Source organism: Ascaphus truei, chromosome 10 (genome assembly GCF_040206685.1).
Source record: "Ascaphus truei isolate aAscTru1 chromosome 10, aAscTru1.hap1, whole genome shotgun sequence".
Lineage (NCBI taxonomy): Eukaryota > Metazoa > Chordata > Amphibia > Anura > Ascaphidae > Ascaphus > Ascaphus truei.
In genome coordinates, this window is record NC_134492.1 from 1,140,852 (window position 1) to 1,156,975 (window position 16,124).

The 16,124-nt window shown below is 44.3% G+C and overlaps 1 protein-coding gene across 1 annotated transcript in view; it reads left to right on the forward strand.

Annotated features, from left to right (window-relative positions):
- TGFBR3 (transforming growth factor beta receptor 3) overlaps positions 1-16,124 on the forward strand; it is a 212,765-nt gene that overhangs the window by 62,999 nt on the left and 133,642 nt on the right. The window contains exon 3 of the mRNA XM_075615548.1: positions 10,687-10,871. Coding sequence (XP_075471663.1) covers positions 10,687-10,871 — 185 coding nt within the window. The remainder of the gene's footprint in view (positions 1-10,686; positions 10,872-16,124) is intronic.

Sequence of the window (16,124 nt, forward strand, 5' to 3'; positions counted from 1 at the left end):
ACGTGATGTCATGTGACAAATGACACAGCATTGCCATGGTGATGCGTCACCAGAAGTAAAAGGTAAGAGACTCGCGCTCACACAGTGTTATTTTATATAATGTTTGAACAATATTCAGTATGTTTGTTTGTATTTAGTATGTTGTTTCATATATTGGGTACTAGCTGATATACCCGGCGTTGCCCGGGATGTAATGTTCCCACCTCCCTCTCTCTTCCCCCTCCCCCCTATCTTCCCCCTCCTGTTCACATGAATCCCCCCCCATTTACAGGTCCGCCCCCCCCCTTTACAGCTTCATGCAGTGTGTGTGCGGCAGTCAGTCAGTGAGTGAGTGTGTGGGCGCGTCGGTCAGTGTGTGTGTGTGTCAGTCAGTGTGTGTGTGTGTGTGTGTCAGTCAGTGTGTGTGTGTGTGTGTGGCAGTCAGTCTGGTGTTGCCCCCCCCTCTCTTGACTGACCCCCCCCCCCCGCAGAGGTGGGGGGAGGGGAGCTGTGTTTGTCCTGACACTTCCCCCGTCAACCCCCTCCAGCCCCCAAACACCCACCCCCCCCCCACCACCACTGCTGCGCTCCCGGCGGTAATACGGGGTCCGCGGTGTGGAGTAGAAGAGCCGAGTGGGCGGGCGGAAGGCGTCACGTGAGTGTGAGAGGCGGCGGCCGGCGGGAGGCAGGGTCCGGGAGGCGGAGAGGGGAGGAGAGAGGTGAGGCGGCGGTGCCGAGGAGCTGGCGCCGATGCCTGTTCGCGGTGCCTGCTCTGTGACCAGGGAGGGGGATGGGGGGGAGAGAGTTACCGTGGTTAGCCGTGTGACGGGGGGAGGGAGAGTGAAGAGCGGGGGAGAGAGAGTGAGGGTGAGATCCGCGGCAGGGAGTGCGAGGAGGAGCGTGGTTAGCATTGTGAAAGGAGTATCAAAGTTGTGGTCATGCCAAGTGAGCTTCTAACTCCAAGTGAGGCCAAGAGGTGCACGCGGTGTGAGGGGGTACGCCCTGCTGGATGTTCAGGCCAATGAGCTGTGGCCGTCTGTGGACCAATCACAGGGGGTACAAATACACATCCAAACATTTTTTCAGTATATATATAGATAGATAGATAAGAAAATAATGATTTAGATATTTAACTTTGTTATGCAGTCAGTTTTTTAAGCTGTTTGTTTTGAGGTCACCGCTGCACCAGTTTTGCACACTATTCTTATGAGGATGGTGGTGGTCATTGATGTAGCTTGCAATCAGGTATTTTTTACAATGTTGAGGTATATAGGGTTAACTTTATCAGTGTGATCTTAGATACACCCACGAAACTTGATGATGTCATTTTAATGGGCAGGAATTAGTCACGTCATCGTCACCTGTATCATGTAAAGCAGTTCATTTTAGTCACAGATATAAGGAGCATTGTATGTACACCACTTTATCTTGACAAAGGTCAGTGTATTTGACCGAAACGTCGATCTGTGTGGATTCAAATGTCTTTTTTGTATGAAGACCTCTGGAGCGCCGGCTTCTTCTTGTTTTAGGAGGATGTCCTGTATTATACGTCTCCCCTGCGGGGGATGATCGCTCTGCACCTGAGGCAGTTACATATATCCAGTGAGTGCAGTTAATTTATTTCTTCAGATATATTAATTACATATTTTGCATATTTCTTGGGTGGTGGAAGTGGATAGATATGATTGCAATTGAGTAAGGGGTTAATATTAACTCATTTAAGGCACCTTGCGCAGGAGAAAGGCGGGTTGGCTAGGAGTCGCCGTGTGTGTTAACCCTGGTTGTATATCTAAGCCACGTGCTGACTTGTGGGCTGTTCGTGACAGAGGGTATACGGGGACAAATTGAGGGGAGATTTTACTCATTTGAGGGACCTTTGTGAAGGTGAAAAGTGGGTCAGCTAGTTAGCTGTGTATTAACCCTTGTCCTGTATGCAGGTCACATGCTCACAGGTGTGCCGTACGTGACAGTCACCAACAGAAGGTTCAATTCGCCTCTCACCGAGATTATTTGCCTGTAATTTTTCCATGAGGGATATAGTTTGTGTATAGACTCTAATTTGGCTAGTTTGTGTGTTAGTATATTAATTTCTTTATTTTTTTCTCTCTTTTTCCAAGAAGCTAATGCAATCAGCCTGCCCCTGATCACTGATATGTGTGCCTCCCAAAGGGTGAAAGACGACACCTCCTGAGGTGTTATTTAACTTAAAATATTGAGTGAGCTCTTCCGCTACTAATTGGAGGATTTATGGTTTTATTAATGGACTAGTTTAGTTTAAAGACCACGACCTTGGTTATAATTGAAGAGCGATGTGACCAAGCAGGAGGAGCCATGCTGGCTAAAGAGATATTGCCATTAATTTGTTGGTCAACAAAAATATAATCAATACGTGAGTAACAACTATAGTATGATAAGGATGGAAGTAACAAGAGAAATCTTTCAAGTTGGGGTTAATTAATCTCCTGGAGCCTAGAAGCACCTGTTTGTTTAAAAATAAAGAATTAAGACCCTTAGTGGAGGGGGCTATACTTTGCGATGAATGGGGGACAAGGGAATTTATCTAAATTTGGGTCAATTATTGCATTTAAGTCCCTGGCTAGGATTAGGAGACCCTGTTGTACATACTCTTCCAGATTCGATAACTCTTTGAAGAAGGACTCTTTGTTTTCGTTAGGGGTGTAGATATTTGCCATTGTAAGATAGGTGGAGCCTAAAGAGCCTGTGATAAGTAAGGTTCCGCCTGAGGAGTCTGTTTTGATTTTTCCACAAGAATTAACGTTTTGAAGTGGATAACGTGTGTTCAGCCTGTTTTTCTGTGTGAGGGATGATGAGTGATATATCAGAGGATAATCTTTGCTAAATAACAAGGTCTGGTCTCCTTTTTTTTTTCAAATGAGTTTCCTTCAGCAAAACTATATCACCCACTAATCTTTTAGCTTCAGATGGCTATTTGTCTCTTTCGAAGGGAGTTCAGGCCCTTGGTATTTTGAGAGATTGTTAATTGGCATGATAACATTTCAGTGACATATAGTATAATAAACAACATAGTGTAATACATGTGTCATCAAACTTTATGGACATTTTAATGCTGGGACACTTACACCAGTCAGTACTCGGAGAAGACAAATGCGTGGGAGGTTTTGGGGTGGGATAATAATAATAATTTTTCATATAGCATCTTTCTCCGAATGCGGCTGAAAGCGCTTCAGAATGACAGTATAGCACGCAGCACATACAATGGTTACTGACACTGTTCCTGCCCTGTAGAGCTTACAGTCTCTTTTTTGGGCATTGTCCACATCTTCTGGGATCCCTCTAGTTCTCACATTATTTTTGCCTTGAACAATTCTCCGTATCCTCTAATTTGTAAAAAAATTATTTTGACCTGAGTTTAGGTCATGTAATTCTTGGGACTAAGGCTGCGTCCATAGAAGGACAGGCCGTGCTGAGGCGTGCGGACGCTCCGCGCTGAGCCCCTGCATCCTCAATGAGGATGCCTTGAGAGGGGGCTCACGCGAGCGTCCGCAGGCGTGCTCAGGCTTTAGAGTTTTCAGCCGAGCGCCAAGCTGTTTTTCAGCGCGCTGTCGGCTGAAAACCTCCAATCACTGCACAGCAGCGTCAACGTCACGGCGCCGTGACGTCGGTGCCGTGACATTGACGTCAGTGCGTTGCGGGCGATTGGCCCAGCGACGTCACTGCCCCGCCTCCAATCACCTCCCCCCGGCTCCCTTCGCGCACGCTGGCTCGCCTGCAAGTCCGTGCAATCGCGCTGACTGAAGCAGGCGAGCCTCAGAGTTAGCGCGCCTCCGCTCTCCCCACACCTCTATGGCCCGGGCCTAAGACTCTTTGGGTGAGGGTGGAGGTGTGTACTTTTCCTTCCAAGTCCCCCATGCGGTCGCTTATAGAGGCGATCTCATCTTTGTGGCTACGATGCATGTTTTATAAAGAACTTTTAATGTTCTTAACAAACACTGGCATATGTTTGCGAGTTAGTGGGGTACAGTATTTACTTCCTCCTCGGAGCCTGAATCTATGTCCGAGGCACCGCATGGGGTAGATACTTCTTGACCCTTAGTCCCAATGGGCATTTTCGGAAAAAGAGGGAAGCCTCCTGCGAGGCAGTAGTATTTTTTTCTGCTTGGTTGGCATGGGTGCTGATGGTCGGCGAGTTTAAAAAAAAAAAGGAATTAGGGCGCAATCGTCCAGGTGAGGTATATTTTAAGTTGATTTAAAGCCCCCTCATTCACGAGACATCTTGCTCAAACGCACATCTTGGCGGGTCCCATGTATGAGCAATTTTCTTTGTTTTTGCGATTATTCACTTTGCTCTATGCCCCTAATGTGTTGTCTTTTTATTTCGGTTAGAACCCCTTTAAGCTCCTCAGCTGCCCCAGCAGTACTCTCCAAGGCAGCCTGTTGGAAAGTGAGGGGTGCAGATTTGGGTCCCCTCTGCTTGTGATGAGGGGTATGTTTTATCAAGCAGCCAGGATATTATGTAGGCCCAACCGTGTTCCTCTAGTTCCACAAGGGCCGAGTCAGGCCTTATGTTGAGTCCTGTGGCTGGCTATGGCCTCTGGGTAGGGGTTTCTGATCAGTGGTTGCTTGCCAGGGTAGTTCCCCTTGATTGAGCCTGTGGGGAAGGGGGAGGGTGCACCCTTTGTAGGGGGGGAAGGAAATGGTGATTTCCCCTCTTTGTTGCTTGTGATGAAGCCGCTTGGGTGTTCCACAAACCCGGGCTGTCTGATTTTTGTATTTAAAGGTGAAGCCTGTGTTTTTATCAAGGTGAATAACAAGGTGAGTAATGTGAATTATAGGCCTTGGGCCCAGATCTCTCTAGCTGCGCGTCCTCTCTGCTCAGCAGTTGTCTGTGCATCTCGGTTGTCATGTATTTGTTAGGGTTTACAGACTTTACGGGGCAAATGGGAAATGTATTCATCATTGTTTGTAGTAAGACAACTGTTCCCCCTCCCCCCCCCGATCCAGCCGCGATGCAACCCCTGTAGTATCAACTAATTTCCTTTTGAATTACCCTCCTGTTGGTCCAGTTATATAACACCTATAAAGTCTTTAACATTGGCATATAAAGTTCTTGGTTGGAACCTTGTCTTGAAGATAAGGGACTCCACTGGAAGTTTGACTGTGTACAACTAATAAACTCGGGTCTGGGTTACCAACTTCCAGACACGGGAAGCATGGACACTTGTGATTACTGATGACATCTTTTGTGACACTGCATTTAGCTGGGTCTGACACATTGTTCCTGCGTTCACCACTGACCTAGCTCTTTCTTGAGTAATGAGCAGGTCACCTGCTTACCTTTTGGCTGCCGTCTCCTCCCTGTACATCTCCAGTACACAGACTCTCTAAATCCAGACAATTTGGGTATGTTGCTGTCTTGACTGGGTAAATTTGGGACATACCTATTTGAGATTGTACAGCTAAATTCAGTTGGCAGTCTTGGGTCTCGTGCATCAGAGACTTATTTCCTTTGTCTTTTGGATGTAGTAAAATAACACAAATAGAAAGAACTGTGTGGCTTTCAAATGGGTATTTTTCATAAATCCTGAATTCTTTGTTTTTAAAATGTTGCTGCATTTGGAAACATCTAATCATTTAACAGCACTCGTACAGATTTCCCCTTATCACGCCTCTGTTCCTGCGGGGAGTATCTTATGTGGAACCTACAGTACTTTTTTCGCTGGGTAAAAGAAAACAATTGCTGGAGAAAAATGTCTCCTTTAGGAAATCTTGTAATAAAAGAGTTGATGGACTGACGTCAAAGAACGTTTCACATAACACACTCGGTAATATAAATGTGCCTTCTATCCTTCGTATGGTACAAACTTTTGAAAATGAAGGCAATCTATTCCATATGATATTCGTGTTGATTACATTGTTCTTACGGGTAAGTTTAGTCATGCAGCAATGATACGTTTACGTTCATTGAGCTACCATATGTTTATACAGGGAAAAAACAAACTGAAACGCACTGCAAGTAATTTCATGTGGCCACAACTCTGTATTTTGGCACCAAAAATGAAATAACACAGTGAATCAGCCAGGAGAGAGATCCAGTTTCGCTCCACAATCTCTTGATGAGGCTCCCTCTGTAAGGCATTCATTTTCTGGTATTTTTATAACTCTGATTTATTCTTGTATGCATTTATAGCTGGGGTACAAAAGGAAAAAATGAGGGGGAAGGAGGGGCTTCAGGGTGGGGGAAGGTGTATACATACAAGACTGACCATATTTTTAAACCTAAACATTAAAGAGATCGAGTGGAGAAATCCAAATGACATCTCGGGACATGGTATCACGCGGTGTCTCGTTGCCATGGCAACATGATGTCATGCCATCGCGTTACCATGGCAACGAGACGCTAATGGGAATGCACTTGTGTCAGCTGCCGCCCCCTCCGTCTACTTTGGATCCCAGTTTCAAATGACACATAAGACGTTCCAACGTGACGTCACACGACGTCTCGTTGCCATGGCAACACAACGTCATGCCATTGCATTACCATGGCAACACGACACTGTGCGCCTTCACGTTGATGACGTCCGCGGCGTCATTTGATGCTGGGATTCCAAAGGAGATGTAGAGCGGCAGGAAGAAGGTGGCGACACGGGTCAATGGGGGGCGGGTTCCCAAATCCACGCTGAACACCTTTTCTTTGAGTAATATCTTTTTCACTCCACTTTCTCTTTGAATTGAGTTCTCACACCAGCTATATCTATGACAAACTGTTACAGTTGTGTGAAAAAGAAAGTACACCCACTTTGAATTCTATGGTTTTACATATCCGGACATAATAACAATCATCTGTTCCTTAGCAGGTCTAAAAATTCGGTAACTACAACCTCAGATGAACAATAACCCATGACATATTACACCGTGTCATGATTTATTTATCAAAAATAAAGCCAAAATGGAGAAGCCTTGTTTGAAAAACTAAGTATACCTTATGATTCAATAGCTTGTAGAACCACCTTTAGCAGCAATAACTTGAAGTAATCGTTTTCTGTATGACTATCAGTCTCTCACATCGTTGTGGAGGAATTTTTGCCCACTCTTCTTTACAACTTTGCTTCAGTTCATTGAGGTTTGTGGGCATTTGTTTATGTACAGCTCTCTTAAGGTCCCGCCACAGCATTTCAATCGGGTTGAGGTCTGGACTTTGACTGGGCCATTGCAACAGCTTGATTCTTTTCTTTTTCTGCCATTCTGTTGTAGATTTGCTGATGTGCTTGGGATCATTGTCCTGTTGCATGACCCAATTTCGGCCAAGCTTTAGCTGTCGGACAGATGGCCTCACATTTGACTCTAGAATACTTTGGTATACAGAGGAGTTCATGGTCGACTCAATGACTGCAAGGTTCCCAGGCCCTGTGGCTGCAAAAGAAGCCCAAATCATCACCCCTCCACCACCGTGCTTGACTGTTGGTATGAGGTGTTTGTTCTGATATACTGTGTTTGGTTTTCGCCAAACGTGGCGCTGTGCATTATGGCCAAACATCACTTTGGTTTCATCTGTCCAAAGGTCATTGTTCCAGAAGTCTTGTGGTTTGTTCAGATGCAACTTTGCAAACCTAAGCCGTGCTGCCATGTTCTTTTTAGAGAGAAGAGGCTTTCTCCTGGCAACCCTTCCAAACAAACCATACTTGTTCAGTCTTTTTCTAATTGTACTGTCATGAACTTTAACATTTAACATGCTAACTGAGGCCTGTAGAGTCTGAGATGTAACTATTGTTTTTTTTGCAATTTCTCTGAGCATTGCACGGTCTGACCTTGGGGTGAATTTGCTGGGACGTCCACTCCTGGGAACATTGGCAATTGTCTTTAATGTTTTCCACTTTTGAATAATCTTTCTTACTGTAGAATGATGGACTTTAAATTGTTTGGAAATGGCCTTATGACCCTTCCCAGATTGATGGGCAGCAACAATTTCTTCTCTAAGGTCATTGCTGATGTCTTTCCTCCTTGGCATTGTGTTAACACACACCTGAATGCTCCAGACCAGCAAACTGCTAAAACTTCGGCTTTTATAGAGGTGATCACACTTGCTGATGATCAATTAATCAAGGGCTTTGATTAGCAGCACTTGTCTGCTACTTAGCATCTTAATTCCTATGGAAGCAGTAAGGGTGTACTTAGTTTTTCACACATAGCTTCTCAATTTTGGCTTTATTTTTGCTAAATAAATCATGACACAATGTAATATGTCACGTGTTGTTGTTCATCTGAGGTTGTATTTACCTCCTTTTAAGACCTGCTAAGGAACAGATGATTGTTATTATGTCCTGATATGTAAAACCATAGAATTCAAAGAGGGTGCACTTTCTTTTTTACACAACTGTATGTTGGTCCATTAAAAATACTCACTGCCCACATAATACTATACATTATTAAAATATTATCACTCACCTATGTTTAAAAATGTGCATTGCTAGCATAGGTTTCCTACTTGCTAGGCAAGAATGACATTAAAAAAGACAATGTTGCCAACTAACATGAGACTTTCTTTGGAAATGTAATACATCTGTAGATGTAATGACTTTGTAGCATTTGTGATTGAGTTCTAATTATATTATTTCTAGAGAGAGTTGTAAAGAACAGGCCCCTGTGTGCTTAGGCCATTTTAGAGTGAAATTGCTGCAAGTTGCATCATTTTTCTGTTGCTCGCCATTGAGTCAATGTATCAAGGACTTTGTTCCAGTTTTTGTGCCAAATGCCCAGCGTATTTTTTGGGAGATTCAAAAGGAGAAGTTTCAGATTGTGCACACATTGAGAACACATTGTGCGCCTCTGTGCGTGACTTTCTCCTTTACACCTGGGTCAAATAATCCTGAGGTAACATTAACTTGTTTAAAAATCTGCACCATATGTGAAAACTGGAGCAACCAGTGGTGCATTTAAAACTATTTTGAAGCAAAATTGTCGCTGTGCGTCAAAACACATTTTTTTCAGTTGTGTTGATATACAGACAGAATACTGCATATTCTTTGCTTACGTTGTTTAATATCATAGCACGGGTAACGCAGGGCCGGCCTAAGGGCAAGGCGGCTCCCTTGTGCCAGGTGTCTTCGGGGGTCCCTGGGCACTGGGATCCAACTTTCGCCAAAGGAGGGAGTGAGGGCCCCTGGACCAATCCCGAGGCAAGAGAGGTGTGTGTGTCTCTGTAGGGAGGCGGGGTGGTCGGTTTACCTTCTCTGTAGTAGCCCACCTCCTGCAGTGTCGCATTGTCATGGCAACCCGTCATCGCATGCCGATGCATTGCCATGGGAACATGACGCCACATGCTGTCGTGATGGCATGAGGCCGCTATGCTGCAGGATGAGGGTCGCATTTTAGGGAATCACCTGGGCTGGCAAGTTAGAACCTTTACCTAATTCTTCTGGGGGGTCCAGCTGCCAGCGTGCTGCCTTGGGTCAGCCGGGGTGGACAGCAATTTTAAAAACTTGGGAGCCAGATAGACTTTTTAGGAGCCAAATTTTTTTTTTCCTCCCCACATATATTCCGTCAGTGACTCTGTGTCGGTGTGTATCTTTGACACACACTGATCCCGCTCGCCCTCACTGATCCCCCTCACTGATCCCCCCTCGCCCTCACTGATCCCCCTCGCCCTCACTGATCCCCCCTCGCCCTCACTGATCCCCCTCGCCCTCACTGATCCCGCTCGCCCTCACTGATCGCACTCACACTTGCCCTCACTGATCCCCCTCACTGATCACCCTCGCCCTCACTGATCCCGCTCGCCCTCACTGATCCCGCTCGCCCTCACTGATCGCACTCACTGATCACCCTCGCCCTCACTGATCCCCCTCACTGGTCCCCTCCCCCCTCGCCCTCACTGATCCCCCTCACTGGTCCCCTCCCCCTTGCCCTCACTGATCACCCCTTGCCCTCACTGATCCCCCTCGCCGATCCTCCCTCACCCTCACTGATCCCCCCTCGCCCTCACTGATCGCACTCACCCTTGCCCTCACTGATCCCCCTCACTGGTCCCCTCCCCCCTCGCCCTCACTGATCCCCCCTCGCCCTCACTGATCCCCCTCGCCCTCACTGATCCCCCTCGCCCTCACTGATCCCCCTCACTGGTCTCCTTCCCCCTCGCCCTCACTGATCCCCCTCGCCCTCACTGATCCCCCTCGCCCTCACTGATCCCCCTCGCCCTCACTGATCCCCCTCGCCCTCACTGATCCCCCTCACTGGTCCCCTTCCCCCTCGTCCTCACTTGCCCTCTCCTAGTAAAGCAGGAGGATCGGGCATGATGGGGCATCGCCTAGTTTGCGTTCTTGTCATTTGCTGCAGATTTACAGGAAGATACTAATTTATTTCAACACGGGACCCATCAGATGTAACAGAGATGTGAATGACTTTGTCAGGCAATTCTTTAAGTTGTGACACTACTTGCACTGGGGAATGTAAAAGAATAGTCCCTAAGCAAAAAATCTGGCATTTTGCTTTTTCATTTCTGATGCTCAAGGTGACAAATGATAAGAAAACCCAAACGGTTCTAATGATGCTCCTTTCCTTACCAGGCGACTCCTCACACGGGGATTGTACTTCTTAGGCGGGCTCTCCTTTTGTGGCTCAAATTAATTTGATGGTCTCTTAAAAATAACTGTATAATTCAGTAAAATGTAAAGAACACCTGGCCTTGCTCAGAGTATACATAATGAGCGGTTTCTTCTTTCTTGCTGGTAGGTCCCATACCTGAAGCTCAATGTGTGCTATCACCCGTCACTGAATCTCACCCTGTCCAAGCCTTGCTGGAGAGTTTCACAATTTTATCTGGCTGTGCAAGCAAAGGAACCGCTACTCACCCCCAAGAGGTGCACATTATAAATCTGAAATGTGTACAGGAAGACCCCTGTCAGCATGAGAAGGAGGTATGTACTATATGATTTAGCATATAATATGCTCAGCATTGTTTCGTAAAATTAGCATATTGCCCCTAGTTCTATTGTTTCATGGGTGTAATGTGACTGTCATTGATCCCATTACTACGGGAGGGACCTGCAATGCATTGATAAACAGGTCTCTGTCCAGGGTCAATCCAGCTAAAAGGATTGTGTTCCTTAACAGTACAAAGTGCGGTGCAAATGATCAGTTATGCTCCAGGCTTCATGCCATGGTTGTTATAAACAACATTTTAAGTTCACATTCTTCAACCCCTGCGATGCATCTTTAAGTTGTATCTTTTCGAGGTTGCATTTTTTGTACTCGTCTTGCTGACGGCAGCATTTTTTAAGTGGAGAATAATTGCTCATATAATCAGGGATTACCAAGGGGGACAGAAAAGACTTTTATTAGGACTGCCACAAAAACAAAATACTACATTAATGTTCAACTTAGTTTTGAAAATAGGCGATTAGGTGGTACCAGAAAAGGACTCGTTTTAAGAGGCCATAAGAAAGATTTGTGTTCATACACTAGAAAAAATATATATTTTTTATCTCTTCATAAATATTTTTGTTTATTTATTTGCAAGTTTGTTTATGGTACTAGCATGAAAGTTATACTTATATTTTAGTATTTATGTGGTTTTGAGACCTCAAACGTCTCCTCTGATATGAAAGTTACAGAGTGAATAGTTGAAAAGAATGATTATCTATTTTGTCTTCACTTTTCTTTTTCGCCCTGAGCATTGTTACTGTTGCAATCAGGAGCAGGTAAATAAATGCCCCATTAGCCTATATGAGACGTCTTTCCTAGCTCCAGTATTTATCTGTTGGTGCACAAAATAGTGAAGGGGAATACAAAGATCCAGCAGAGGGTGCTGCTCTTTATAATTTATCAGAGATTAAAAACTATAATTGCGAAGCTCTTGGTCCACTCAATACACTTTCACCTTAAACCTTCAAGTGACAGGGGGCTGCAGGTGAATAACATGTTCGCTCAGTCACTGATGATGTAACGGAAGGGGAGTAGGTTCTGGAGTGTGCAACGTGAGCTCCCCTAAAAAAAGGGCCTTTATGGCATAGCTACTACGTCATGGGGCCCTTTGAATGCCAGACCCCATGGCATAGTAGTTGTATCCATAGGGCACTGTGGCGGTGAAGGGGTACCCAGGCCAATAATAAAGGTATTATGCCCAGCTGGGAGCCCCTGAGCCATATTGGGGAATTGTAGATTGCCAGCTCTGCAACCCAGTAGTGGCAGTAACACTGATTTTAATAAAAATGTCTGTGTGTCTTCCTCCAGGTATAAGGTGGCGAGAATAATGTCATTTCTAAACGTAATATATAACCATAGTAGTGTTTCCCTGAAAAACCACATAAGGGAAAAATAGTTTTAAAACCCAGCAGCTCGCAGCATAGCAAGCGGCGTGTAGCTAACTTCTGCTAGGAAGCTCCTAGCGCACTGAGATTTGCTGTGAGTGCTGATTGGGTCAAATTATGGAAAAGTTTATAGTGCAATTTTTATAAAGTTATATAAAAAATTGGTGAATGAAAGTCCCCCTATTTTAATTGTTACAACCGTATATGCATAAAAGGGTTTTCATTCAGACGGCCAGAACAGAGGAAACACTGAATTTGTAATCACTGTACTTTAGAAATGCATAGCAGGAAATTCCTGCGAGGTAAGCGACGCATATTTATCCCGGACTTCTAAGACACCTCCGTTGGCTCAGAGCCAAGATGTCTGAAAAAGTCCGGAGTAAAAAAGCTTTGGCCGACTAAGGTGTTAAGTGGGGAGGGGTAATGCAAGTATCCCCATCATAGTAAATGTCCGGGCAAATGGGCCAGATGTCCGGCCAGCTCAGACAATGTCGCCAGGTAAGGGGGACGGGTCTGGTATGCTAAGCAGCTAAGGTGTGAGGTTCGCGCATGCCCTTAGCAAACTATGAAGCCCTCTGCCAGGTTTTGCAAAGTATGGGCAACTCTGGGATAGGTGGGAATATTTGTTCTCACGGAGAGATTGGCTGCAGAGGTTAAAGATAGGGGTTCTTACTGCATAACAATCCCTGCAGCCGGTCTGGAGGCAGGTTCATCATGCAGTGAAGGTTCCATCTAAGCTTGACTTTTTAAACTTCTTACCATCGTAACCCAAGTCAAGAGTTCGTAAGAACTAAGGATTCCAGAACCAATTCTACGGCGGTAGAACGAAGGAAGCAGCTCCGACGGAGAAACAGCGGTTGCGGGAGGTGCCACTGTCCAAAGACTGTTTTCGGCTCTGTTTGCGCACAAACCCCGCTCCTGCAAAAATTGCGCCTATAGACTTTATTTCTAAAGATTTTGTTTGGGAATAGAAGATTTCGTTTTACCCCGTCCCAGGAAGTGTATTTCAAGTGTTTTTTGTTAACCAATGTGTGTATGTTCATTTCTGTAAATAAATCACAATTTATTTTACCGCTTTGCTCAATCAAAGGATCCGGGTATTAAGGTGTTAAAAGTGCTGGTCTCCCGTGACAGGCACCCAAAGAGTTAAAGCAGTTATCCCTTTGGAAATTACGTTGGTTTCGTTCCTCCTGGCTCCAGGTAAAATGGACTTTGTAGTTAAAGGAAATTAGATAAAAAGGTAAGCCTTGATGCTGGGGCCACTGTAATTAAAAGGGTGGGGGATATTAAGTATTTTAATCAGTTTGGTAGTTCAGGGGTTAATGTTGGTTAGAAATTATGTTAAAAATACAGTAATTGTTTAATGACAGAGTATGTACAGTTTAGAAAGCTGTGGACGATAGCCAGGTCCTGAGTTCTCTGCCTCAACGAAATCCTTACATTCTTGATATATCCCCTGTGCATCCCAGGGAGAGGTGACAAACAGGTCACCACTTTATCTGAGGGTTATATTTAATATAGAATATCATGGGATTAGATCTATTCTGAAGAATAACGTTTAGATATTTGTAATCTTTACAAGGAGACAAATGCAATAAGGTCAAACACTTGATGTTTCGGAGGTGGCAAGGGGCAGATATGCATTTGTAGCTCAAATTTAGGGGTAAGCCAGTCAAAATGATTATTGTTACATTCAGCAAACTCATCTGAATCTATTGATATGACTCACGTCTGTCTAAGTATTATAGAAATTAAGTTATAAGTGTTTCTATATTCAGTCAGACTTTTAAACGTCGCAAAAGATGATTTTTTTTTTTTAATTGTACAACTGTAAACTCTGTGGCTGATGAAAGGGGTGGGGGGCTTATGTCGTTCTCAATAAAGAGGAGTTAGAATATAAAGCCCTTCTTTTTAATTATGAGTTACAATTCAGCAGAGGTTTGTTTTGGGGTCAGAACACGTGAACTTTCTTCTGCTCCAGTGACCTCTCTGGGAAAGGACCTACGACATGGTAACGTACTGTTTTATGTTTATCCTTTTATTTAAAGAAACTTCATTTATTGTACAGTAACTGTATGTTCTTGTAATCATCTTTTTCTGTAATCTAAGCACTGTGTATATAAGCCAAACTTTAATATCTGATGCTTTGGGCTCTGATTTAACTGGTTGCACACTTTATAAAGTATTTATATTTTTGGATACATTTTTGTTACAACAGATTTTAGTGATAAGTGCATAGTTTTTTCATTAATAAACAGGGACTGTGGACTTTGCAAATTTCATATTTGATATTTCTTGAGTGGTGACAGTGGATATATATGATCGCTATCGAGTACAGGGTAACTATGACCTAATTTGAAGGATCTTGCGCAGGAAAAAGGTGAGTTGGCTAGTTTCGCCGTGTGTATTAACCTTAGTTGCATATCTGTCTCGTGCTCACAAGTGTGTTGTTCGTGTTAGATGGAATATAAGGGTGGAATAAAGGGAGATAGTGATCATTTGAGGGACCTTTGCGGAAGGTGAAAAGTGGGCCAGCTAAAGAGCTGTGTATTAACCCTTGTCCCGTGCTCACAGGTGTGACGTACGTGACAGCCACCAGTAGAAAGCTGTGACGTTTATGTCTAGGTGACGTTGCTGCTTTCTATCAGTCACCAGAGCAAGCTCTAACCCCATTCCCAGTTCATGTCTATCTGGCAAAGTCCTTCATCTCTGAGGGACCAGACGTCGTGGTCTCACAGGACAGCTCCGGAAGAAAAATAAATGACACTTGTAAACAAAATTTGTGAGCAGTGCAGAGAGAACTTCCTTTTTGTAATTCTCTATTTCCTTTACTACTTACCAAAATAAGATGATTTTTGGTTATGAAATTTGCATTAGAAAAAATATTGCATGAAAATAGTTTCTCTTGCAAGTGCCATTAGATGGTGTGTACCAGTTGGGAGGGACAGCACTTTTTCTCAGGCTTTTGATATCCCTTGCGTTGGAGGGAACACGCATTATGCACGAGCCGAACACCTTTTTTTGTTGTTGGACAGCTTTCTAATAATAAAATCTCTGATTTGACATTGCTCACCCATTCCTGTTTGGCAGTTTAGTTTCTCGCATTACCAAGAATAGACTTTTTTTGTAAGCCACTCGTGTCCAGATTCAACTTTTTCATTTGTCGGGGTGTTGTTTTTCTTTTCTGCAGTAGCATTCATTTAGTGTCGTAACCTCCAACCTCATCCCTTCCCTTGTAATAGAATACCTTCAAAAAGATTGTTAAAATGTACCGGAAGCCAGAGTAAGGTTAGCTGGCTATATCAACGAAAAGAGGATTATAAACCACATAAGGAAACCAAAACTTTACTTTTGGGATAATAAGTTTGAAACAAACCGGAGCAAATGTTCTCTTTCTGATCATTGCAAAGTGTTTGACCTTTTGACTGGGAAAGAAATCAATCCAACTCATGTTGAAAACAGATAAGTGGTTTCCTGATGTCTGCTGGCACACAAAGCCTGGGCATGCATGTGGTTACAATAAAATACCTCCATCTGTTTGTGGCCTGACACTAGATTGCGCTTGCTCTTCAGTTGCAGGACGTTACAGCTGTTTGTAGGGTGCAAACAGAAATCAAATCCAGTTTTGTTGAAGAGGGAACAAGTCTATTGCCTAAACTAGCGGTTCCCAATCTGTATTACTGTGCACCCAGTGCTAGAAAATATTTGTTCCGCAAACCCCAAATTAATGTTATTGCTACTGATCCAGCTATTGCTAACACAACTGTGACAGATTCCAGGCTACTTAAAAAGTGGGGAGGAGTGAGCTTACACTCAGGGAGGAGGGTGTTCACTAACACACAATCCCTGCAAGCTCTGACC